At 47.4% G+C, this 27,829-nt stretch overlaps 1 protein-coding gene across 1 annotated transcript in view; it reads right to left on the reverse strand.

The window, feature by feature from the left end:
* ATAD2 (ATPase family AAA domain containing 2) overlaps nucleotides 1–27,829 on the reverse strand; it is a 315,004-nt gene that overhangs the window by 107,768 nt on the left and 179,407 nt on the right. The window contains exons 21-23 of the mRNA XM_086966184.1: nucleotides 23,185–23,381; nucleotides 22,851–23,010; nucleotides 20,051–20,173 (exon numbers count right to left, since the gene is read on the reverse strand). Of these exons, the coding sequence (XP_086822310.1) occupies nucleotides 20,051–20,173; nucleotides 22,851–23,010; nucleotides 23,185–23,381 (480 nt within the window). The remainder of the gene's footprint in view (nucleotides 1–20,050; nucleotides 20,174–22,850; nucleotides 23,011–23,184; nucleotides 23,382–27,829) is intronic.

Genomic DNA, 27,829 nt, shown 5'->3' on the forward strand with positions numbered 1-27,829 from the left:
GGCAGGAAAGCTTTGAGGGCTAGATGGACTGCCGTCAGCTATAACATGTTGATGTAGTAGGATCGCTCTTTGGGAGACCAAAGTCCTTGCGTCTGGAGATGACCCATGTGTGCCCCCCCAACCTTGTAGAGAGGCATCTGTGATTAGCGTCTGGGCAGGTGGAGGTTGATGGAACGGAATCCAGACTTGATTGTTTTGTCTTTTCATCCACCAAGGTATGGACGCTCACGCTGTGTTTGACAAAGTTATCCTGTCGTCGCAGCGAGCAGACTGCTGGTCTCACTTGTCCTCCAGATCCTGCTGGAGGGGACGCATCTGTAGTCTGGCATTGGGGACCAGAAAAATGAAGGATGCCATCGACCGTAGCAGGAAGGCAATCCTTGGCACCGTCAGATCCTTGTTTTGTAGAACCAGTTGGCATTTTTGAGTGATGAACACAGTCTCTCCTGCCTCGGAGTCTAGCAGAGCTCCCAGGAAAATAATTTCCTGCGTCGGCTGTGAAGTTGACTTGTTGAAATTCACATGTAGACCCAACCGGTAGCATAGATCAATGCAGCTCAGAAAGTGGTTCCTTACACTGTCTGGGGAAAGACCCTTCAACAGCCAATCGTCAAGATATGGGTACACGAAGACACCCCTGCGGCGTAGAGCGGCTGCTACCACTGCGATGCACTTCGTGAACACTCGGGGGCTGACTTCAACCCGAATGGGAGGACTTTGAACTGGTAATGAGGTCCCCACCCTGAACCGGAGGAATCTCCGGTGACTGAGCTATCGGGACATGAAAGTATGCATCTGACAGGTCCAGCAAACACATCCCCCTGCCTGAGATGTGGATATATTTGATGAAGCGCCAACATGCAAAACTCATGGCCAGAATGGGTCTGTACTCTGCTTTCTGGTCCTTTTTCTTGACCAGGAAGTATCTTGAATAAACTCCTTTCCCTCTAGATGGCTGATTTTGTGAGAAGGGTGGCCACCTCTCAAGATTTTTAACTGATGACCCGATGATGACATTGGAGGGATAGAGGGAGGTCTATGTTGAAAGCGAAGAGAGTAACCATTCTGAAGCGTAGCTAACACCCAGCGATCTTTTGTAATGGAACGCCACTCTTCCATGTGATACGCGATGCTTCCCCCCCACTGGAGTGGTCAACGGCGCGGGGGGAATGGATTGCGGCTTGTTGGAATGGTTGCCTTGACGCAGATTTCCTCCGCCTCTTGAGGAGCACCTGCCTCTGTATTGGGATTTCTGCTGCCCCTGTTGGTCTTCATTCTTCTGCCACTGAGGGGTTTGAACCCTCTGTTGGGAAGTTCGCTTATTGTAGGGGTGGAACCTTTTACGGAATTCTTTATCTTTTCAAGCCCAACGGCCTTCTAGAGTGTCCAATTCCGTTTTCATACGCTGCATTTCTTCATCAGTGTGTGAACTGAACAAATATGATCCAGAGAAAGGCAGATTCATGATACTGGACTGAGCTTCTGGCTTTGGGGCGGTAAGACGCAACCAAGAAGACCTTCATGCGAAGACCCCTTGAGCATATCCATGCGCCGAAAGGGTAGCTCCGTCAGCTGCAGCGCTAATTATCTGATTGGAGACGTGGCTGTCCTCCATAAGGATTTCTTAAAAATCCCTGCGATCCTCTTGAGAGTTTCTCAATTAAGCGCTGTAGGGAATCCGACAGGGATCTATCATAGCAGCCCAATAGCTCTTCTGCATTGGATATTTTCAGCAGGGCGGCCGAGGTGCCGCATACCCTTCGTCCCCAAGAGTCTTGCGTCTTGCTCTCGTTGTCTGGTGGTACAATTGAGGAAGATGCCACGGCATGGGTTTTCCTTGCCGCTGCGATAATTACTGAATCTGGGGGAGGGCCGGCTCTGAGGAAGAGTGGATCCTCCGCTGGAGAACAATATTTTTCGAGAATCCTCGCTGAAACGGATTTTATCGTCGCTGGCATGAGGATTAAGTCCATAACTGGTTCTATGATACCTGGAACCAAGGGAAGCAGAGGTTTGGCCGCTGTCTTGTGATGCAGTGTTTCGAAAATCACTGAAGACTTGGTCTGGCGAGCGGTCACGGGAATCCCCAGCTTAAGTGCCCCTCTGCCTAAAATCACTTGGAAACTTAAGATATTGTCCACTGGAGAGATTCGACGGTGGACTGACGGTCAGTGTTGGAGAACAGTCTCTATGTGAGCGAGTAGAAGATGAGGAAGAAGTAGGAGATCTGAGTTCTCTTCTCCGGCTCCTTGACCTGGATCTCAGTCTGCTTGAGCGCACAGGGGTGGGCGTTCGCTCTCTGGGCCTGGAAGGAGTTAGATCCCGATCCGCCTGCTGTATTAATCAAGCTGCTGTATCTTTGTCGGGAGCCCAGTGATGTAATTGCCTGTACCATCTAGGTGACAACCTGATGGAAGGAGACTACTGTCTCTCTCTCTCCTCTCAGGGGAACGTGCTGGAGGAGATGGGTTCACCTCTTCATGCAGTGATCTTGCTGGTGAATGTCCTGACACTGCACTGTCAGAAGAATAGATTACCACCTCCGGGGACCTAGAGGTTGATCCACGGTGAGAGATATGAGAGCCTGAGGTGGATGACGATAGGCTCACTGGCGGAGAGGCCTCTCCTGAAGGGCACCTAGAGCGAGATTTGGAGCGACTGATGCTTGTTGTCTTGACGGAGACTGCCCTGAAGAATACTTCTTTTTAGAAGTTAGGCTCGAGCGAACATCCCTTTTGACTTAGAACGCCTCTGACGCCAATGCGGCTTCCTTTCTCAACGTCAACTTTGGAGATCACGGCTTCGACATCGGCTGGTGATCCGGTGACAGTTCTCAAACTCTACGTTCTTACAGGAGTCTTCTGCGTCGACGTTGAGGTATGCTGTGTCAACATATGCCTCGACGCTGAAGGTGGTGACTGGTGTCTCGACGCAGAAGATTGATGAACCATCCTTGGCGGAGACCTGTGACTCTACGTCTAACGCCGTTGAGACGCCGACGAAGCAACCGGCTTCGAGGTCGAACGCCAGTGATGAGGCGTCGACTAAGTGGGTCTCCCCATCGAAGGCTGTTGGTCGACAGAGCGATGTGCCTAGACATCAATTGCCGGTGCACAGACAGAGCGCTGTGGCGACGACGTAGTGATTTTCCTCGACGTCGTATGCCCACCTTGCAACGACAGACTTGTCTCGACGTTGAACGCCGCCTGGTTGACGTCAACTGAGGTACCAGAGTTCTCGACGTCGAAGTATTTGCCAAAGGATGATGAGCTGTCTTAGAAGTTGTTTTAGTCGTCACCAGCAGCTTCGACACGGATCTCGACACAGACGGAGAACAGGTCGGGACGTCGACCGAGTTTCCTTTTCTGCTGCCTTTTTAGGAGACCTACCTCTTTCGGAGGCCATACATTTGAATTCGCTCTGTCTTTGAGGGATCTCCATGACAAGTTCTTACAGTGTTGACCGCTGTCTGAAGAATGTGTCTCAGGGAGACAGGGGATACACACAGGGTTTGTGTCAGTCCTGGCCTTTTTGCCACAGGAGGGGCAAGGATCGAAAAGGGAAGGCTTTTTGACAAAAATAAACTTTTTTTGAAAAACAAAAAAAAAGGCAGCAACAGCACTCTAAAGTCAAAAGACGTCGAGTGAAAGTGAAAAACTTGAATAATATCAAGATATTTTTGACAGAAAGTCAAAAAAGGTAGGAGCTGTTAAACCAGGGTCCTGACTGAAGGAGCGGGAAAGAATAACTGCCCTAACTGTCACCCCTGAGGCATGATGGGAAGCCAGGGGTCATGGCTGCCTTAAAGGTACAATCCAGTTTTTGTTGAAAATGCTTTCATTTTCTATGCTATTGTTTTACAATGGATTTAGGCCCAGATCTTTGTACTGGGGTGAATGTAAGACATTGTTCTGCATTCTGTCCATCAACTGTGTTTTTTGCAATTTTCACCCCAAGTACGATGGATTTAGGCCCAGATCTTTGTTCTGGGGAGAATGTAAGACATTGTTCTGCATTCTGTCCATCAACTGTGTTTTTTGCAATTTTCACCCCGAGTGGGCTGGGTATGCTCAGACGTGAGTCCCAGGCTCTCCACATCACTGGAGTCAAGCTATCCAGGCTGAAGAAGGCTGAAAGCCAGAAACCGGTCCTTGGATGCTTGATTCCAGTCTAGGAAAGACATGGCTTGGTAGTTCGGGCTGGACTGTTCCCATGAGGCACAGGGTCAAGGCTGATTTGCATATAGCCATTGTCTGACCTAGGGTGGTGTGGAGTGCAAAAAAACGATGGATTTAAGCCCAGATCTTTGTACTGGGGTGAATGTAAGACATTGTTCTGCATTCTGTCCATCAACTGTGTTTTTTGCAATTGTTTTACAATGCAGCATGTGGGCTAACAAGGTCTAGTTTATTTGCAATTTTCATGATATAGGAGTGCTTTGCTCATTAAAACACAGTTAAAGTGCTGTTTTACCTAATGTGTGTTTTATATGCTTGCACATACAGTCTCTTTATGGGTAATTACATTGTTTAGCCTCAGGTTTGGGGCTGCATTGGTGTGAGAAAAAATAATATTTGTGCATACATATATGTGGAGCTAGATATATGTGATTTCCATATATAATTTTTTCCCCAATTCTTTATTAAAATAAACAATCATGACAGGCTCCAAAAACAGTTGCATACTGTAAAGCATAAGATAGTGTGTGGACACACAGAAGGCAAGGTCATTTATAATACAGTTCCAAACATTTCGGTCTGTATTCAAATGCAAAAATACATATATAGCGCTAGGAGGTTACGGAGTCAGACTGGCTTTCCAGTAAAACCCCCCTGTACATTCTCCATGCCATCCATATTTTCTCCCACTTCTTGGGACATCCTCTACTTTTATATATCACTTTACCAGCTTCCAAATATAATTTTTATATTATTTACGGGGTCCCCGCACATGGGCGGGAATATTCGGTGCCTTATGACCATTGAGATCCCCCGGAAGAGAAATAGGTGACTACATAAATAAGTATTATAACCATCTTCAATTGCTTCACTATTGATTCTAAAACAAAATATATAAAAACAAATTTAAAGTACAACACCTGAAAGCCAGAGTTTATTTAAGGCATTTTTAATCTATATATATACTACCTTCCTTTATGCATCTATATACCTTCCTTGTACTTTATAGATCCATATCTTTATTACTTATGGATCTACATATTTAGTACTTTTACTTATTTATTACTTTTCTTCTGAAGCAGTATATCCAATACACTAACTTATTTTTCACCCTATACTGCTTCCAATATATCCATTACCTCCACTCTCTCATTCATTCCAAACCCCACACCACTACTAGGAGCCCCACAATGACCCTTTCAAGACAATTCCCCTACTCCAACCCGCCGTGCATCATCTCATACCTTTTTTCACTATTCCAATCCCCAAAACAAGCATTTCTAAATCCTCCCTCCTCCCCTTTTACTCCTCCCCACCTCCCTTTTACTCCTCCCAAGCCTACTGCTATGAGTTCCAAAACAAACAAAAATAAAAAAATCTAACTCCTTCACTTCTATCGCTCCACTATCCCTTTCATTCCAAAAACCAGACTAACATGTCCACCACTCCAATTAGTTTATTTCACCACTAATACTTTATGGGTTCCGGAGTAGCGTGCTACTAGTCGAAAAAGCACTTCAACACCTCATCAGGGGTAGCAAGCGCTATATAAATGCAAACCTTTTTACCTATTCTAACCCTTTACTATCCTTCTCAATCCAAATAAGAAACGCGTTACTTACCTGTAACAGCAGTTATCCAGTATTGGTGTCTTTCATAGATTCACATGCCTGAATCATTACCCGTCGTCGAGACGGGAGCCTCCGGTACATAGAAAAGTAATGTCCTATAGACATACATAGAGAAAATAGGCCTAAGGGCCTCACCTTAGTAGCCTATCCTTGTCCTTATGTAAAAAGGACCAAACTCCTAGAGTCAGCCAATCAGCGATCACCTCCCTCTAGAACCTTCCTGACAGGAGCCTCTGTCTCTCAGATTTTCGTACGCACCAAGCTAGGTAGGCGTAATACCGCTAGAGAGAAACGTGAGTCCTTCCAGGGGAGGCGGGAGGGTTGCATGTGAATCTATGAAAGACACCAATACTGGATAACTGCTGTTACAGGTAAGTAACACGTTTCTTATCCAGTATTAGGGGTGTCTTTCATAGATTCACATGCCTGAATCAGAGTAGTCAGCAATACATTATGCACATTTCTGATGTAATCATGCTACATAGTAATTTTAGATAATACACATATTACCATGCGACTTTGAAACATTAGCATATATCATAACAGCAAGAGATGTGCATACCAGGATGGCGGGATGTTGGAAGGCTCACCTCATTGGAATAGATGGCGAAGTACCGCCTGGCCCACTGCTGCATCCTTCAGAAGTTCAGCATCCAGGCAGTAGTGTCTGGAGAAGGTGTGCGGTGACTTCCACGTCGCCGCTCTACATATGTCCAAAATCGGCACTCCAGCGAACAGCGCTGCTGATGTGGACATCGCTCTGGTGGAATGCGCTTTAACATTAGCACTCAAAGGCCGTCCGGCCCTGTCATGGCAGAATGCTATCGCTGAGGAGATCCACCTTGAGATGCTCTGTTTCGTTAGAGGCATACCCATCCTGGGCATACTGTAGGCCACATATAGTTGTGATGACTTCCTGAAACTCTTTGGTTTGTCTATGTAAAACTTTAGACACCTTTTGAGGTCCAAGGAGTGTAGCGTCCTTTCTGCTGCGGTGGTAGGGTTTGCAAAGAAAGAACGTAGAACCATCGGTTCATTAAGGTGAAAGTCTGAAGGCACTTTCGGTATGAACTTGGGATTTGTCCTCAGCACCACCATGTCCTGTTTGAACTGCATGAAGGGTTCCTGAATGGATAGAGCCTGTAGCTTGCTTACTCTCCTGGCAGATGTTAGAGCGAGCAGCAGAGCAGTCTTCCATGAGATGTACTTGATGGATGCTCGATGAATGGGCTCAAAAGGGTGCTTCATGAGTTGGTTGAGGACTAAATTGAGGTGCCATGTCGGTGGGACCCTTCTAGGTCTTGGGAAGGATCTATATAGTCCCTTTAGGAACTGCTTGATAAGCCTATTGGACCAAAGAGACGGTCCTTTGAAAGTCCTGGTGAATCGTGAAATGGCCGCCAAATGCACCTTTATGGATGCATGCGCCAGTCCTGACTGTGCCAAGTGCAGTAGATATGGCAATATCTGTTCGGGTGTGATTTGGAGTGGTCTCAGGCCTTTCTCTAAACACCATATGCAGAATCGTTTCCATTTTAGAGAGTACATTTTGTTGGTACTGTCCGCTCTTGCTTTTGCCAGCACGTCCCTGCATTCCTGCGGGATGTTTAGATGACAGAACTCTGTGCTCAGGAGCCAGGCCGATAACCTGAGCGATTGCAGGTTCGGGTGTTGCACCTGCCCGTTGGACATTGTCAGCAGGTTCGGGTGCTGCTTCAGACGAATCGGTGTCCTGATGGAGAGGCGATGAAGATCCGAGAACCAGTGCTGCCTCGGCCAGAACGGGGCAATTAGGATCAGGGTACAAGGCTCCGCCTTCATCTTCCTGAGGACCCTGGGAATCATCGGAAATGGTGGAAAAGCGTACGCAAATACGCTGAACCAACCGATGGAAAAAGCATTTCCGAGTGACCTTGGTTGGGGACGCCAGCTTGCGTAGTTTGGGCATTTGGCGTTCTCCTTGGTGGCTAACAGGTCGATTCCTGGGACTTCCCATTCTGAGAATATGTGATCCAGTGTACTCTTGTCGAGCTCCCATTCGTGGGAGAGGGATTTCTGTCTGCTTAGGGCGTCCGCAATGGTGTTGTCCTTGCCCGGGACATAGTCCGCCCTTAGCGTGATCCCATGGAGTACAAGCCAGTTCCAGACTTTTTGCGATTCGCGTGATAGAGTGAGCGAACGCGTTCCTCCGTTTGTTGAGATAGTGCATCGCCGTGGTGTTGTCCGTTCTGACTAGCACCTGGGAGTTCTGGATGCGTGGTAAAAAGGCTTGTAGTGCCAGATACACAGCCCTCAGCTCCAGAAGATTGATATGGAGTTGCTTTTCCTGATTTGCCCATTTGCCGCTTATTCAGAGGTCCTGGAGGACAGCTCCCCAGCCTTCCAGGGATGCATCCATGGTGATCACCAGAGGTGTTGCTGGAAGTAGGAACGGCAGTCCTATAGACAAATTCTTGTGATTTCTCCACCATTCCAGACTCTTGGATATTTGTGGTGTTATCTTCACAATGTCCTCGAAAGAACCTGTACTCTGTGTCCATTAGTTCGTGAGGGCTTCTTGCAATGGGCGCATCCCGAGTCTGCAGTGAGGGATGAGGAGTATACAAGAAGACATCATTCCTAGGAGTGATTTGTAGGTTTGAACTTTTAGGGACTTCGATGCCACAGCCGTGGCCAGAGATATTATTTTGTTTTTCCTCTCCTTCGAAGGAAATGCCCTTGCGCATTCCGTGTTCAAGGTCGCCCCGAGGAAGGTGATGTTTCTTGTTGGGGTCATGCAGGATTTCTCGTGATTGAGAGTTAATCCTAGCTGCTGAAAAAGATTGGTGCAGGCGTTGGAGAATTCGGTCGCGCCTGCAGCTGAAGGTGCCTTTACCAGCCAGTCGTCGAGGTAGGGGAAGACTTGGTGACCCATTTGACGCAGGAAAGCTGCCACAGGTGAAAGGCACTTGGTGAAAATCCGCGGTGCGGATTTGAGGCCAAACGGTAGGACTTTGAATTGGTAGTGCTGTCCTGCCACCTCGAATCTCAGGAATTTTCTGTGACCCTTGAGGATCGGGATGTGGTAGTAGGCATCCTGGAGATCCAAAGATGTCATAAAATCTCCTTTTTCCAGTATGCCTAGTATTTCTTGGATCGTCACCATCCTGAACGACTGACTCTTCAGGAAAGAGTGGAGTGCCCTGAGGTCTAGAATGGGCCTCCACTTTTTCTCCTTCTTGCGTATAAGAAAGAAGCGGGAATAGAATCCTTTCCCTCTTAGAGACGATGGAACTCGTTCGATCGCTCCTTTCTTCAACATCGCAGATATTTCCTGGAGTAGCAGGCGTAGATATTTGTGTGGAAGCCTGCGGGGAGGGGTTGCAGGTGGGATGGTGGTGAATTCCAGGGAATGACCGAATCTTATTAATTGAAGTACCCACCGATCTGTGGTGATGAGATGCCAATTGTCTAGGAAATGGGTCAATTTTCCTCCAATCTTTAATGAGGGATATAGTTGCTGGACTGGCAGGAGTAATTGATCACTGGCGTCCGCCAGTGCCCCTCCTCTGGTTTTTGCCCCTGAAGTTTGACCTCCCATAAGAAGTCCGACGACCTTGTTGCTGCTTTTGTTGGTACTGGGATTTATTCTGGTAGGAATACGAGGACCTATTTTGTTAGGATCCCCTGTAGGAGGACTGGCCCCTGGATTTGTTGCCTCGAAAGGACTGGTTCCTTGCCTGTAAAGTACCAAGTGCTCTAGCAGTATCAGTGTCTTTCTTGATCGCTTGGAGCGCCTCGTCAATCTTGTCCCCAAAAAGGTGTTGGCCGTCGAAGGGCATGTCCAGCACTTTCGTCTGCACCTCTTGTCTGAATGATGTTGCCTTAAGCCATCCTTGACGGCGCAGGACTGCTGCCCCAGCTAGTTGTCGAAAGCCCGTCATGGCTGCATCTATGGCACAATCGATGATCTCAGCTGCCGAAGTTTGACCCTCCGTAAGCAGTGCCTTGACCTCCTCCTGAACTGTGTCTGGCAGTTCCGCTATATATGGGAATATATCTTCCCAGAGCTGGCGGTTATAACGCCCCAACAGGGCTATGGAGTTGGCCACCTTGATGGTCATGGCCGATGTTGTAAACCGTTAACCGATTGTGTCTAACTTCCTGCCTTCCTTGTCAGGAGGGGCTGACAGAGGAGAGGAAGGGTTGCGAGTAAGTATGAGCGGAAAATCTGTTCCGCTCGCGGATTTTGCGAATTTTCGGTAAATTCGCGATCCGCGAACTCCTGCGAATTTACCGAGAATTCGCAAATCCGCGAGCGGCGGATTTTTCCGGGGGCAAAAGTAGAAGCCTGGCCTGTTGTAACTATTTTACGATGGCGCCGGCAAGCTGCCAGCGCCATCCTAAAATACTTATTAAATTAGCTTCAACAGGAAGCTCTAATAGATAAAATAAAGCAGGTGCTCGATTTTATCTATTAGAGCTTCCTGTTGAAGCTAATTTAATAAGTATTTTAGGATGGCGCTGGCAGCTTGCCGGCGCCATCCTAAAATATTTACCATGCCCTTCCTGTGACTCATTCATCAGCCCAAAAACAATCGTGAGCGTCGTCGAGGCAGGTGTGCCTTCTTCACAAATCTACCGTGGAAAATCAGCTCTGATGCTGGATAGAGGCTTTTGCATCTGTGACTTTCACGAGCGCAATACCCGTGCTGTTTCTGTGACCAGGAGCTTATTTCTCTTCATCTGCTGAACTGATCTTTCTCTGACCTTTTATACACACTAGAAGCATGTGTGAACTCGCATGGTAGCCCTGCCCGTTTGGCCCCGCCCACACACTCGCGGTTTGCACCGTCTTCCCGCCATTCACCCACTATGATGGACAGCTCACTCAAGGGACCCCTGCGCCCTTTGGGGCGATTGCATAGTAACACACACATGGTCGCTCGAACTAGTTGATGCTCAAATTCAGTGACTCATTCGTTAGCCCAAAAACAATCGTGAGCGTCGTCGAGGCTGGACAGGTGTGCCTTCTTCCCAACTCTACCGTGGAAAATCAGCTGTGATGCTGCATAGAGGCTTTTGCATCCGTGACTTTCACGAGAGCAATACCCGTGCTGTTTCTGTGACCAGGAGCTTATTTCTCTTCATCTGCTGAACTGATCTTTCTCTGACCTTTTATACACACAAGAAGCATGTGCACATCCTGGTCGTAATGACCCACTTCAGTAATTTTTATAACGATGTTTAACTTGTGGTTATCCTCTTATATAGTTCGCCCACTCTGCTACCCTGTCTGACTTTAGGACGATTCGTCAAAATTACAAAACGAAACCCTCTTTATCCTTTTCCGGTGTTTCCTTGCCAGTCTATTGTAATGCTGCTTATTTTTTGCCAACTGTTGCAAGCAAGGTACTTTGGAAGGTTGTATATTGTCATAGCGGCCGGCCAGCAGTGGTTGTAGGCTGACGCTGTGTACTATGTTTGAGATAAATAAAGGTTTTCAAAAAAAAAAAAAAAAAAAAAAAAAGAAGCATGTGCACTCGCATGGAAGCCCCGCCCCAAATCCGCGGATCTGCAAAATCCGCGGATCGTGGATCCGCAAAATCCGCCCATTCTTAGTTGGCAGAATTCTTTTGGGCCGCCTGGGTTACGACCGAATCCGGTTTCGGGTGCCCATTAAGGCAAGCTGCCGCTGTGGTTGGAGCCTTGTATTTTTTATCCAGGCGTGGAACAACCGCAGGTACAGAGGCCGGCGTCCGCATCAGTTCTTTCCCTGGTCCCAGAGTAATTCTATTATTGGGATAGACTTTGTTGTCTTCTTTGTTTGCTCCTTGAAGTCATGTAAAGCACTCTGTCTCAGTTGATTCCATCACCATATGAAATCGCTTAGCCGCCCTTTCCACTATTCTATGGAAACCGCCAATGTCCACTGGTGGTGAATCTGCCTGGCGTGGTTGGGGTGAAGCTGGGGAAGAGGCCACATACACTTCCTCCTCTTCGTGGTCCGTCTGGATTTCTTGTACTTCTCCCTCTTGCAGTTCTTCTGCCTCCTCATCTGATGATTCAATCACCTGAGGTGGTACTCTCATGGCGGACCGGAGGAGCTGGCCGTGTCTGCTTTGGGGCTGCCGCTGGTCTCAGTTGCCGGTGTTTCCGGGAAACGTTGTTTGTAGTCCTGGATAAGTTATTTAAGGTCATTTACAATTGAAGCGGGAAGGCATACCATCGGGGTGACCTCTGTGCGAACATGAGTTTGGAAAGAGTGTTCCTGGTAGCTCATTTCCTCCTGTTCCTCGTCCGTGCTCTGACATTTCACGTGAAGGTCTGAAATGGAAGTAGCCTGATCCAGGAGTTCTTCTTCAGATTCTTCACTCTGGAGAATGTCTGTAGGCAAATGAGTTTGCACCTTACTTGGTGACGTTCTTTCCGGTGTAAGCTGCTTCTTGGTCAGTTTGCCAGACGCAGAACCTTTTGCAGGAGCCCCTGCCGTCGTTTCTGGTGTTGTCGACGGTGGCAGGGTCAGAGACGACGTTTCTACCAGCTTGGATTTCTTCCACGGCTCAGTAATGGCCAAGGACGACGACGATTCCCCCGTCGACGGTACCCTCGTCGACGGCATGACCTTAGTCGATGGTGCCTCCGTAGAAGATATTTTCATCGTCAACGATGCGCTAGTCGACGATGCGCTAGTCGACGGTTCATTCCTCGTAGAAGGTGATTTGGTCGTCGACGTCCTCGTCGACGTCTTAGTCGTCGACGTCTTCTACATTCCCGTCGACGGGGGGCTCTTCATAGACGATGTCGTAGTCGGGACAATCTTCGTCGTCGACGAGGTTTTGGACGTCGACGACGGTTTCAGCAGTATTATAGATGGAATAGGTTTACCTGCTGACGACGGAGTTGTCGTCGATGAGAAAACCGATGACGCTGTCGTCGTCGACACAGTCGTCATCGCTGTGGTGACGTAAACTGGCGCCATAATTCTTTTTTGCGCCGAGGAGGAGGTCGCAAGTTGGCTGGACGACTGTGTAGGCTTCTTAAAAGTCTGAGAATCCTTTACAGATACTGAAGATTTTGTCGATCTTGCCTCTGAAGACTTCTTTTGTGCCTTCATAGGAGGAGTGTCTGAGGGGCCAGGGGAAACCACCCTTGGCCTCTTCAGGGAGACTTCTGAGGTCATTGAAATGCTCCCCTCTGAAGATTCCACATTTTCCCTCTCTTTAAGCCTGTCCAGCCAGATGAGCAGGCGACCTTCTCTGTCCCTCAAGGTCTTGTTAGGGAAAGACCTACATATCTTACAGTCTTTAGGGACGTGGTCTGGATACAGTCTTTAGGGACGTGGTCTGGATATAAGCATAGGGCATGCTTATCCTCAACATGTAGCCTTTTCTTCCCACATGAAGAGCAGGCCCTGAAAAGGGCTTTCTTCTGGGATTCAGACATGCCAGAATTTTGAAGAAATAAATCACTTACTGCAGTGATAAGTGGTTTGAAGTAATCCTTGTCGAGATTTAGAAGAAAGAACTCACTTTTAAAAGTGAACAAGTTGGTTTTGAAGAGATCCTGAGGAGAACTCAGGCTGGAGACTCCCTAGCACAACGTGCGGTAGAAAATCTGAGAGACTGAGGCTCCTGTCAGGAAGGTTCTAGAGGGAGGTGATAGCTGATTGGCTGACTCTAAGAGTTTGGTCCTTTTTACATAAGGACAAGGATCGGCTACTAAGGTGAGGCCCTTAGGCCTATTTTCTCTATGTATGTCTATAGGACATTACTTTTCTATGTACCGGAGGCTCCCGTCTCGACGACAGGGAATGATTCAGGCATGTGAATCTATGAAAGACACCCCTAATACTGGATAACTGACCAACATATCCACCACTCAAATTACTTTCATATTTCACTATACTAATTCACCACTAACATTGTATGGGTTCCAGAGTAGCGTGCTGCTGGCCGGAAGAAAAAAACAAACACTTGAACCCCCTATTAGGGGCAGCAAGCGCTATATAAATTCAAATCTTTCTTCCCTCCACTATCCTTCCCAATCCAAATCTAACATATCCACCACTCAAATTACTTTACTATTTTCAAAATACTAATTAAGCACTAAACCTTTATGGGTTGCGGAGTAGCATGCTACTCGCCAAAAAAGCCCTTCGACACCTCATCAGGGGTAGTAAGCCCTATATAAACGCAATTACAATTAAAGCTGGATAAACTATTACAAAACGTATGTCAACCTGGGACCACAGATCATTACATAGCTGGCGCCATTGATACTCCTTCCTGCATTAGGTCATTGATGCATGGGGACAACCACAATGTTCTTTACTGCCTGGGGCCATTAATGGTCACTGATGTTCATTAATATTAGGGAATATTCGCATGACTAGATCATAATGAACTGTACAAAGCAATGGAAGAGATGTCAAGGGTGGAAGTGCACCATGTTGGAATTGGACATATTTTACTGTTTTGCACGAGACTTTTGCAAGGTTTTGATGAAGGAAAAGTGCTTCATTATGTTTTTTTCTCTGATAAACTATTACAAAAAAAAAAAAGCCCAGCAAATCCCTTGTATTTCCATGGAGGAACGTTCAAGAATTATATCAAGTGACATCAGCCACAGGGGGCCAGTCTCCAGGCTATATTCACCTCGATACAAACAACATTATCCAATATTGATGGTAAGATAGATAATTTAACTTATCGGGTTGATCGCAGGTCTGAGCGCTTGATCGGCACACAGAGTGCTTTGATATGGCAGAACGGCGCATATCTGACACCAAAGCGCCAAATGGAAACCAAACCCAGTAAGATGGAAAAAGATGTACATGCATTAATGGTTAAAGCTGAGGACCTTGAAGCGAGGTCCCATTGTAGTAATATCCGCCTAATGGGAATAGTTGAGACGACCAACACGGGACCCATGGAGAAATATGTAGAGCAACTGCTCATCACACTACTTGGTAGGGATATTTTCTTTGAGGTTTTCATTTTAGAAAGAGCTCACAGATCATACACGCGTGCGCCACCGACCGGAGCAAGACCGCGACCCATTATTGCGAAAATACTGAACTACAGACACAGATGTAGCACTGCTCAAGGCCGGAGAACTAAGGAAACTAAACCACCAGGGCATGGACATATCAATTTACCCAGACTTTATGCCATAGGTGCAAGAGGCGAGGAAGAAATTTGTAGCGGTTAAACAAAAACTAAGAGATCAAAACATACAGTACGTAATGCTCTACCCAGCTAGACAGAGTATCTGATGGAGGCAAGACAGCAATATATAATGATCAGAGTGATGTACAAAAATATCTACAGCAGAAAGGGATTCCATCACCACGTCGGAGATCACTCAGAAATATGGCTGATGAGCAAGCGGGAACCTCAGATGTTGAATAACTATGGTTCTACGTTGAAAAAACTCTGATACAGCTCCCGATCTGCTGTACAAAATGTATTGGAACTGCAACATAGTGATGTTAAGTATTACAGACTGATGTGATTATGATGCGTCAAGGTTATGTTTGACAGAATATCTGAAAATGATTCCGAATGAGTACAAATCGATCCAGCCTATAATAATCATACCCTGACCACAAGATTTTAGAAGGTCAATAAAGTGGGAATTTGCGCTACATATTATCATCGTAACCCCCTAACGGACAATAGCCCTTAGGGTTTTCAGCTGGCAGCTTCCGCCTCCCTGTGTATTTCACAACCTAGTTAACTGTTTATTCTTTCCTTTATTTGTAGGGTTGAATGGGGATAAGGGGGAGGGAGGAGTTTTTTTTGATGAAGGGAACTGTCTCCGTCATTGTTGGGATGACGTAGTGGGTGGGCGGGGTGGTGGGAATGAACGGCGTATACAATACAACCATGTTACCGAGCCATCAAACAGGTGATACACCTCACATATAGACACGTCATCAATTCTGCTGCGCATCACAGGCGCGGCTGTATCTCCATGTTCTTGGTGGTATGAAAATGACTGATAATACTGCGCCTAAGCCTTTGACACTACTATCCTGTGAGAGTAGTAAACAATCCAGGAAAAATTAGACACATTTTTGCTTATTTGAATGACATAACATGGACATAGCTATGATCCAGGAGATGCACTTACTCCAACACAAAACGGAGGAGTTTGGGAAAAGATGGACGGAACTGGGGGCTTGTCTTTCCTACTCTGCGTACGCAAGAGGTGCAATGACACTGGAGGAAGGGCACCCAGTTTATAACGGAACATATATACACAGACTTGCAGGGACGATATGTAATCATTGTAGGCATGCTGTGGGGCACCAAAGTAGGGCTTATTTATACATATGGTCCAAATATAGATGACCCCTATTTTTTCACGAAAATACATGCCATACTGCGGGAATTTCAAGAATATAGAAGTTTTTTTTGGGGTGGCGATATGAATGTCGCGCTAGACAACGCATGTGATAGATCACAGGGTACATCTAAACAGCACCAAAGAGCAGCCACTGTCTTTCAACAGGGTAAGACTGAGTTTAAATTACAAGATGTATGGCGAATATGTAATCTTGATGAGCAAGATAGCACCCACTCCTCAACTGTCCATAATAGCTGGTCCAGAATTTACTACTGGCACCTAACGGAACAAGCATGCACATGGACACAATCGGTTATACATATGCCGGAAACACTGTTGGACCGCCAGCCAGTCTTACTAACTATACAGACCCCCTCATACGTGCAACCACCTTTTTTATGGCGCTTCAATGCTAAATTATTAGACCCCCTAAATGCTGAAACGATACACACAGAAATAGATGATTACTTTGCCACTAATAAGTTATCAGTGACAAGTGCAGGCACACTATGGGAAGCATTTAAGGCAACCTTGAGAGGTATCTGCATAAGCACAACAGTGGGAATTCTGAAGGATATCCAAACTCAACTGTCAAACTTTGAAAAGCGAATTAGAGAACTAGAGGCAGAATTTAATACTACACATAGTACAGATACCTTAAGTGCAATTAGAACTGAAGCACAAGTTACTTACCTTCGGTAACGATATATCTGTAAGAAACAGTAGTTCGTATTAGATTCCTTACATTAGAATATCCCCAGGCGTCAAGCTGGATCCGGAAACTTTTGCGTAGCAGTACCCTTGCGCATCGGTAGGCGCAGTCTGTGGCTCCGCGTCCGTCGCCGGAGTACTTAGACTCCGCCCTAGAGCGCTGACGTCCGTTCTTACACACAGCTTTTCTGCGCCAGAAACGCAGAGCCATGATAAAAACCAACACTGGTGCCAAGAAACTAGGGCCCTGAAAGAGGTAAATCCCCACTGCTGAAAGAGGCCTTGCGCCACGTCTGAGTTCAGACGCCATTCGTGATCCATCATGCACAGACGGCTGAGTTTGTCCGCCCTGGCGTTCAGGGAACCTGCCAAGTGTTGAACCACCAGGTCTACGCCCTGATGTTCCAGCCACTGCCAGAGGCGCAGAGCCTCCCGGCAAAGGGTCCACAACACCGCCCTGTTTGTTGCCGTAGCACATGGCAGTGTTGTCGTCCATGAACACTTGCACTACACTTCCCCGGACAGAGGAGAGGAATGCCTTCAGTTCAAGCCGGATCGCCCGCAGCTCCAGAAGGTTGATGTGGAGCCGGGACTCCGCCGGAGACCAGAGGACTGATCTCCGCCTCTCCCATGTGCCCCCCCCCCCAGCCCTGGAGGGACGCGCCCGTCACAACTACGTGCTCCGGTTGGGGTAGGGAGAAGGATCTGCCGCTGACCCAATCACGGTCCGTGAGCCACCACTGCAACTGTCTTGCTGTGCCCTCCAAGATCAAGACATGTCGGACAAGTTGCCCTGATGCTGGGCCCACTGCAAAGCCCACATCCGCCACCTGGCGTGATGCACCAGAAGGACGCAGGAGGCCATCAGACCCCGAAGCCGCAGGGTCAACCTGACCGAGATACGGGATAACGGCTAAAAGATCGGAATCAGAGGCTGAATATCCCGAACCCGCTGTTCGGGAGGATAAACCCGAAACTGCGCCAAGTCTAGAACCGCTCCTATGAAGAGGAGCTTCTGAGAGGGACACAGAACATTCCACTTCCTCTGATTTTAAAAGCAGGTCTGTAGGTACATTGATGGAGAACCCCAGCAGGTCGGTCATAGTCTGGAGGTGGCCGACTACTGTCTGGGGCGAGCCCGCCTTCAACCAGTCGTCGAGGTAGGGGAAGACTGAAACGCCTAACCTGCGAAGATGAATTGCGACCACCGCCATCACTTTCGTGAACACTGGGGCGCTGGTAAGTCCGAAGGGGAGCACGGTAAACTGAAAGTGCTTGTGGCCTACCGTGAACCACAGGTAACGCCGGCTGGACGGGGATGAGAAAATAAGCGTCCTGCAAGTCCAACGCTACCATCCAGTCTCCCGGGTCCAGGGCAGCTAAGACCTGAGCCAGTGTCAGCATCTTTAACTTCTCCTTCCGGAGGAAGCCGTTGACGTTCCGCAGGTCCAAGAAAGGGCGTAGGCCCCCTTTGCCCATCTTGGGAACCAGAAAGTAGTGAGAGTAGCAACCAAACCCACTTCTGGCCCAGCAACGCGCTTAATGGCCTCCTTGGCCAAGAGGGCCGTATCTTCCTCTTGCAGAAGTTGCAAGTGATCCCCCGACACGCGGTGGTACTGCGGTGGCATAGCTGGAGGGTCCACCTCAAAGGACATAGTCCCAAATATGGCAGCAGGAAGGAGGAAAAAACAACTTTGACCAGCATGGTTCAAAATACAGTGAATCAGATGACCAAAGAGACCAACCAGAGAAGACACCAAAGAATCTAAAGATTAACCACTTAATACACCTGAAGAACATGGTCCATTCCTAAGCAACAAAAACGTAGGAAGACAACCATGCTAATCTGATGAGCACTGGGGAGCTGATCACATGACAACATGCATAACTGTTCAAGGGAGGAGTTGGGCCACACAGGTGGCCCTGAGAAGTGGAAAATGATTGGTAGGCTCGCTGCATCACAAGATCCAGAAAACAAAGCCAACCTTAGTACTCTGGCTCAATGTAAAACACATTACGTCGCCATGCAAAAAAAAAAACAAGTATGGTACTATCACCTGCGACAGGACCCAAATATTGCTTTGGACCAAGAGATTCGCCAACTACACCAGGACACTTTTTTCTTTAAACATAGAAATGACCAACATCTATATTGGGCTGCGGCTTGCACTAAACGGCCAGAACGGCCTCTCTCAGTAGGCAAGGTGTAAAGGTCAGGAGAGACGGATAGAGACATTGTGTAAAACTTCAACTAATATGGTGTGCCACTCCTATACCTTTATCAATACCTACACGCCTAATACAGGCAACAAACTAATCTTACACAATGTAACGAACATGCTATCGGGTGAAGTTGAGGGGCACTGTGTTTTGGGTATTACTTTACACATCTCCTATTTTTGCATTAACTCTGCTGGTTTCGGTCTCACTTCTAAGCTCTATTACAAACCCAGCCATCCCACATATCACCCTATTGCATCATACACATGTAGAGCTTACATGAGAGACCGGGAAATACCCAGCCATAACAGATGGTGGGGGTTAGATACAGGTCTGCTCAGGGACTCAGACCTTAGAAAAGAATTCGCTTTGGAGATAGAAGCATACTTCAAGACCTATGACAACCAGCCAGAATTCTACCAGTTAACAGCATAGAATACTAAATGAAGTGTACAAAATAAATAGTTGTCACATGGACAGACAGGTTAAAATATCTAGAAGAAAAAAATCAGCTCTCATTCAGTTAAAACAATGTAAATAGAAAGAAAGATTCTCACAATTACGGTACAACAGATGAAACAGTTGGCTAATGGAGAGCTTGCATTGTTGGTTAGTTGTTGGTTCTAAAGACAAAAAGCTCTCTCTCAAGTCCTAAACAGAAATAAAAGTGTCCCAGTAAATCAGGTTGTACCCAGGTAGAAAAATCAATAGAAGCACTCCAAGGAGTTCAGTACATTAGTATGTTGTGGATTTTTTAAAATCTGTATAAATATATATCCTGAGGAGATAGAAACCTGGTTCTCTCAATTTCTAAACTGCTACTTTATTAAAAATTACTTGGTTTCCCTATTGATCAGTTTGAAGTCCTGGTCTCATTGGGACAACCCCGGCACAAAATTGCAACATAAAACTTTTGAAATTGTGCTCATGCTAACTTTTGGGCAATCACTTAACATACAAACTTTCAAATGTACATACCCCTCTTTTTTCGGGACTCCAGAATTTCTTCGCACACTTTTTCGAAATCTTCATCCAACTCATCTTTCATGATCGCATATGCAACATCCCTCATGGTACATGCTCGGTGTCGGATTTGTCGATCTATGAGTGAATAGAATGTGTCCCTTATTTTCCAAATTCTCAAAAGTTAGTTTCATTGCCTCTAATAGTTTACAAAATGCTAAAACTATACAAATGAAATCAGAAAAGAAAACTCAAGTGCAAAATTAAATGTAGCGACTGACCTTAAAAGTGCTGTAAGGCTTTGGTGGCCTCAAGGGGCAATTACCCAGAGGGCCTTCACATAGGCGGCTTACTACAAAGAACATTGCATTTGGAAAAGTGCTTTAAAATAAACTACAATATAAAATGGATATGAAAAAAATAATTTGGTAAAAAATGCCAGAAACCAGAAGGGCTGCTGACAGTTATATAGACTTAATTCTAAACGGTGTCAGAGTGAACTCAAAACAAGCATTTGCAATGCAATAGGTCTCGCATTAGGAAAGTTTGAGCTATTGGTACTGTAAATGACAATTTTTTTATGTATGTGTTTGTTTTGAAAAAAGCGAAATTAATAGCTTTGGCATTTACAATGCCCATAGTCTTAACTTTCACAAATGTGACACCTATTGCATTTGTAATGCAATATGTGTTGTATTTACGCGACTTAGATGTAATGATATTACAAATAACAATGGCTTTTAATTTTTTTAATCATTAAGACTTAACTAAAAGTTATTGTAATTTATAATGGCAATAGCTTTTGTAAATAACTTTTGTGAAGATTATGTTCATTGTATTTTATTGTGAAGAAAATCCAAGAACAGAAGTGAAATATTAACCTCTTTTTGTGACATTTGTAATAAAGCTTGAAACATGGAGCGAACATATTTGAACCAGTTGTTGTTGAATGGTTGCACAGATTGATGCTGTGGTAGCGCTGAGTGATATGGTGGCTACGAGCAATGCTGTGGCGTTGAGTAATGCTGTGGCGTTCAGTGATGCTGTGGTAGAGCATAGTGATGTTGTGGTGCCCCTGAGTGATGCTGTGGTGGTGCCGAGTGATGCAATAGATAGATAGTGTGCGATCGATAGATAAGAGTGGGTGCGATAGATAGAGGGAGGGTGATAGATAGAGGGAGGGTGATAGATAGAGGGAGGGTGATAGATAGAGGGAGGGTGATAGATAGAGGGAGGGTGATAGATAGAGGGAGGGTGATAGATAGACAGAGTGAGGGCGATCGATAGAGTGATGGTGATACAGTGAGTGCGATAGATAGACAGAGTGAGGGCGATACACAGATATAGTGCCTTTATGTTGCATTGAGTATAGAGTAAGTATGTGGCATGTAATTATGTAGCACTGAGTGGGAATATGGGGAGTGTATGTTGTATTCAGTAGAGTAATTTTGTGGTGTATAATTATGTGGCACTGAGTGGTATTTGGAGTGTATGTTGCATTGAGTGCAGTGTAATTATGTGGTGTGTAATTATCTGGCACTGAGTGGTATTTGGTGTGTATATTGCATTGAGTGCAGTGTAATTATGTTGCATATAATTATGTGGCACTGAGTGGTATTATGGGGAGGTTATGTTGTATTCAGTAGAGTGTGATTGTGTGGCGTGTAATTATGTGGCACTGAGTGGTATTATTTGGAGTGTATGTTGCATTGAGTGCAGTGTAATTATATAGCATATAATTATGTGGCACTGTGGTATTATGTGGAGTGTATTTATGTTGCATTGAGTAGAGTGTAATTATGTTGCGTGTAATGAGGCACTGAGTGGTATTATGAGGAGTGTATGCTGTATTTAGTGGAGTGTAATTGTGTGGAGTGTAATTATGTGGCACTGAGTGGTATTGTTTGGAGTGTATGTTGCATTGAGTGCAGGGTAATGATGTAACATAATTATGTGGCACTGAGTGGTATTGTGTGGAGTGTGTGTTGCATTAAGTAGAGTGTAATTATGTGGTGTGTAATTATGTGGCACTGAGTGGTATTGTTTGGAGTGTATGTTGCATTGAGTGAGTCAAACTATGGCTGATAGGATACACCTCCCAAAGCATTACTTTGAACAAGTCACCTGTGATGTTCAAGGATACTCAGGAGCCCAGAGTCAATTAAGGGCCTAACTTGACTATCTTGTTGATGAAAATAATTGGTAGAACAGTTCATGCTCTATTTCCCAAGGGCGCATTTTGGAGATACAGGGTCAATATGAAATTCTACATTTCACAGCAGAATATTCCTGGTGGCGATATCTTACCTAATCCATTGACTAAAAACCCCTTTATGTTGATTGGGGGAAATTAGCCTACTAAAAGGTGGTTTTAAGACACAGTGATTAAACAAATCATGTTATTTGTGTGGCTATGAATAATGAGCACTTTCTGGAAGTCAAATTGTAACCATCCAAGTCCACACAAGGTGAAGATTTGACATAAATGCATCATTTTAAACTTTTTTTCATTTCAATAAAGAGCATCTAGTGAGGTTTTCAAATAGTTTATTTTCAAAGGTTTCAAATAGTACCAATGTTATTTCAAAACACACACGCAAAGCCGATTTTGAATAGGCTCAAAACTACTGCTTTTTGTAGACATTTATATAATTTTTAACTACATGGTCTAAAATATGTTCTGAAATACAAATCTATAAAGGTATGATTATGAGGTTTTCATGCTCCCAAACAGAGCTAAAGAAAAACCATACTGGTGAAATTTCTGTTGCATGGAAGTAGAACAGACTTCAACTAAAGAAACCCTAGGTTTTACCTGCTGGGTTTTTGTCAGGATTGTATTCCAATGCATTGCTGCAGATCAGGTCGATATCCTTTAGGTAGTCTTTTACAGTGTTATACTTGTGCAGGTCGATTTTGCTGATTACTGTGGAAAGGTCCATGGGCTGAGCAATTACCATTCCATAATCTGGGACCTACAGGTCAAACATGGATACGAATAAATCACAAAGAGTATGTCAATCTATACTATCATACAATGCTTATGGACAGTTTGTCGATTTAATTAGAAATACGGTTTTCATATGCAGATTTAAACAAAAGGCCAGGCTTTCAACCATGTGGCATGTACTAGGAACAAACATGCTTACCTCTTCTGGATCAACAGGTTTGGTAAACGCTCTGAAACGTTTATCAATAGCAAGCCTGTGCGTGACATCTCTTAAAAAAAGACGAAGTTCTCGCAATGTTCCCTCCTCTTCTGACTCTAGTCTTCTGATCTCCTCCGTTGTCAAAGGCCGGGGAGCCGGCATGGGCGCAACAGGTAAAACTTCAAGTGCCTGCAATACTATTGGGAACACATTGCATTAATAACCCATTTTCTCAAAAAGAACCATCATGGCCTAGATTAAAGACTGAACAGATCAAGATATATTGATGCACTGAACACAAAATCCTTCTAGAGGGGAGTTCCAATTCAGCAATTTCATGGTGGAGATCTGGTATACCGGTGAAATTAATGGAACCGGGATACTAGACTTCCGCAGCTTTATTAAATATTGGCTTTGATTATATGTAAATAAAATCGGAGAGCGTGCAAACATTCGTAAGGGTGCAGGGTCTCGAAGGTTGGCACAATGGGTGCTGCAGCCCTTGGAGGTCTACCCTGGGCACAGTGCCCCGGGTACCTATGGTGCCATTTGCCAGGGGCGGACCTGTGGCCGGAGAGGCCAATTGGATTTGTTTTGGGGAAAGAGCACAGGCCCTGGGAGCCTGATTGGCGGGGACCCAGAGCACACCAAGAAATGGTACATTGGTGGTCTGGCAAGGAGTGGTGCGGGGGCAACTGCAAAAGAAACCCATTTTCCTACAGGTAACAAAACAAAAGAAGGAGTAGTGTCTTACCTGTAACTCCAGTTCTCTAGTAGGGGTATCGCTGTTATAGTCAATCTTGTGAATAGTCCCGCCCATGTGCGGGGACCCTGGAGCAATCGAAATAGTCTCTTAAGTGGTCTTCTTCTGCAGTCCTGCATAGACACTTAAGAGAAAAACAAAGCCCAATAATGCAGCCTAAAACTACATGGCTACATTGGCCAGCATGATAAACTGAAAGTGCTCGTGGCCTACCGTGAACCGCAGGTAACGCCGGTGGGCCGGCAGGACGGGGATGTGGAAATACGCGTCCTGCAAGTCCAACGCTACCATCCAGTCTCCCGGGTCCAGGGCAGCTAGGACCTGGGCCAAAGTCAGCATCTTGATCTTCTCCTTCCGGAGGAAGCTGTTGATGCTCCATAGGTCCAAGATAGGGCGTAGGCCTCCATTGCCCTTCTTGGGTACCAGAAAGTAGTGGGAATAGCGACCACGTCCTACTTCTGGCCCAGGAACACGCTTGATGGCCCCCTTGGCCAAGAGGGTCATAACTTCCTCCTGCAGAAGTTTCAAGTGATCCCCGACATGCGGTGGTATGGCTGGAGGGGTCGCCTCGAAGGGAAGGGCGTAGCGCCTTCGGACGATTTACAGCATCCACCTGTCCGACATGATGGTGCCCCAGTGGAGGAGGTGATGGCGAACCCTGCCCCCCCCTGGCGTTGAATGGGCCTGAAAAGCCGGACTAGAGAGGCTTAGACTCAGATGCTGCGGGAGTAGATGTGGACTAACATTGCAGTTGTCCCCCGGTACGGCCACAGCGGTAACCACGTCCATGACCGCGATGAGGCTGGTTCTGCAGCCTGTGGCTTGCTGGACGAGTGAGAGCGCCCCTACCTTTGCCACGAAAGGGGCGAAAAGCGGAAGTTTGCTGGAGTTGGCCTAGGCCCAAGGACTTGGCCGTAGCCCTTGAGTCCTTGAAACATTCCTGCGCACTATCCGCTTTGTTGCCAAAGAGGCGACGGCCATCGAAAGGCATGTCCATGAGCGTGGCCTGGACATCCCCCGAAAAGTTGGTGGACCTCAGCCAGGCGTGGAGGAGAACCACCACCGTCGTTGCAATCGCTCTACCCAGCGAGTCTCTGGTTTTAAGTCCACATCTAACCGAGTACCGTGCTGCATCCCGCCCTTCCGCCAGGGCTTGGGCGAGCCATGTCCGGGCCTCCTCCGGACACTTTGGCAGCACGTCCACAACCGTATCCCACAGAGAGTGGGTGCAACAGCCCAAAAGACAGGCGTTGTTGACAGACCGTAGCCCCAAACTCCGAGAGGAGAACAGTTTCTACCCAAACTGATCATACCTTTTGGATTCACGATCCGGGGGAGGAAATCGGGAATGCGGTCTGGGACGTAGAGGCCTGGATCACCAGGCTCTCGGGGTGGGGTGCACGGACAGAAAGCTAGGGTCTCCCGGAGCCGGGCGGTGGCGTCGGGCCACGTTCCGATCCACAGGGAGGCCTGTGGAGGGCTTGGACCAGGTGCCCAGCAGAACGTCAGTGAGGGCTTCGTTAAACGGCAATAGAGGCTCCAAGGAGCTTGCCTGCGGTTTGAGCACCTCAGTGAGGAAGTTAGTCCTCATGGCCGCGACAGGGAGATCAAGAGCCAAGGTCTTGGCCGCCCTGTTCAACACCACACTGTAAGCAGCCCTCTCCTCCGAAGCCACGGAGGGAGGAGAGACTAATCCAGTGTCGGGCGAAGTGTCCAGACCACTGGCCTCCGTTAGCTGTTCTGCCCAGTCCTGACTCAACTGGCACTGCAGTGCCAGAGGGTTCTCAGACCCCTCCTAGTCAACCATATACTGATAATCAGGTAAAAATTATGGAGCCAGGTCGTAGGTGAAGGCCTCACCCATCGGCGTCTTAGACGGCGCCGAACTGCTCCAGTCCAACACCAGACCCGGGGTCAACGTCGTCCGAAGATGGCGCCGGGAGAGACACCCTTTGGGACGGCGCCAGCAGGGTCGTCGTAAGGTCGACAGGCGACGGCCCGTATCCAAGCCTGGATCCTGCGGGGCCCTGCGGCGTCGGGACCGGAGTAGTTAACAGCACCGGGGCCGAGTTGGAAGAGCGATGACGCCGCTTCAACTTCTTTTTCTAATGCCTAGACTTACCGGAGGACTTGGAGCCCGACGAGTGGCGGTGGCTCGTCAAGCAGCGATGATTGTGGCTCTGCGATCGGTCCCTTGTGATTGTGGCTCCATTCTAACCTTCGAGGTCAAGGCCGGGCAGTCTGGGCCAGACTGATCATGGTCGGCCCAGAGGCAATAAAGGCACAGACGGTGGGGGTCTGTCACAGACATCAAGCGGTGACATTCCTCGCAAGGTTTAAAACCAGGCATCCCTAGCGGCACCGTGAGTCGCGGGTCGACTCCAAAAAGAGATCAAAAAGTTAGTCAAAAATCGACTGGAGTATTGCTCTTCCCGGATCTGCGCTTGCTGGGGCGAAAAAAGAAGAACTGACATCAGCGCGCGAGGGCGGCGTCCAAGTACTCGGACGACGTCATCCCGGTGATCACGACGCCAACGACGGCAGCGGAGCCGCAGACAACACCTAGCGATGCGCAGGGGTACTGCTGACTAAAACTTTCCGGATCCAGTCTGACGCCTGGGGATATTCTAAGGTAAGGAATCGAACACTAACCTGTTTCTTTCAGATAAGTTTGGTATCAAACTTATCAGCACATTAAATCCACACTGATGCCCGTGTGGGATTTAATGTAAAATGCACCAGAGAGCATCTTCGAAATGCCCCCTAAAATCCTAATCTACAATCATGTCTGGACTGAGAGGCTGCCTAGGCTGCCACACCGCAGACATGTTGCTGGACCCCTGGGTGGAGAGCACTCCACTCTCCTAGGCCTGCAACAATACACATCCTAGGCGAGGTGCTAGGTCTCTTCCCCAGGATGGGCAGGGGGAACTTCAAAGGCCTGCCGCTCTTGTGAGCTTCTCCAGACCACTTGCTCTGCAAATGGCCCCCACCAGTTCTGACCCCCACTTTGGCGGGAAGACTGGCGGGAAACCCTACGTAAGGAAGGGGGGTGGGGGGGTGCCAGACTGTGCCAACTCCACCCCTCAGGTGGGAGAGGCGAGGTGAAGCAGGACCCCGGGCTCAGGCCATCTTGAGGATGGGGAGCCCTGCCCAATCACAGTTAGGCTCCTGCCCCCCTCACACATGAGAGGAGCAGGCTAGGGGGAGTACCCACCCCAGGACAGGGACCTGTTGGTCCCTGCCCTTGCCCTACCTTTAACATCCCTAATTCAGTATTTAGGGGCACCCCGAACCTTCCTTCCTCAGATCCAGATAAGAAATGAAGAAAAGATCAAGAAGAAGACCCGCTGTGCAGCTGCTATCAGGACGACACCAAACTGACTTGGCCCCAGCCCTACCGGCCTGTCGATCCTGGAACCTGCTCCTGCTTAACCCCCATGACTCCTGCGGACAGCAACGTTGGACAACCCGGAGGACCTGCCTGCCTTGACCCTCTAACAGACTGGGTTTCCCCTGAGCAGAGACTCTGCTCCAACAGCAGTACCCCTGGTGCCAGCCAGGAACCGCGAATCCAGCTCACTCTGCACCCGCCAAGCCCGGCCCGTGCCAGAGTGATCCAAGACCACGAGGACGTCTCTCCCGTGACTGGGACCCGAAGTCCAGTGCCCAAACACCCTCCTCGATGACCCAGACGACGAATGCAGCCTCAGAACCAGGGACCCCTCCAACCGCGACCAGCTGAGGGTAAGCTTTCCCGACGCCAAGACACCCCTGCACACCACGGTCCCCTGTGCCTTCCTTTGGGGTACCTACCTCTTCTCCAAGATCCCAACTTACCTCTCGAAGTGGTGGTCGCACCTGAAGAATCTCAGTCCCCGA

Source organism: Lissotriton vulgaris, chromosome 4_1 (assembly GCF_964263255.1).
Source record: "Lissotriton vulgaris chromosome 4_1, aLisVul1.2, whole genome shotgun sequence".
In the NCBI taxonomy this organism is placed as follows: domain Eukaryota; kingdom Metazoa; phylum Chordata; class Amphibia; order Caudata; family Salamandridae; genus Lissotriton; species Lissotriton vulgaris.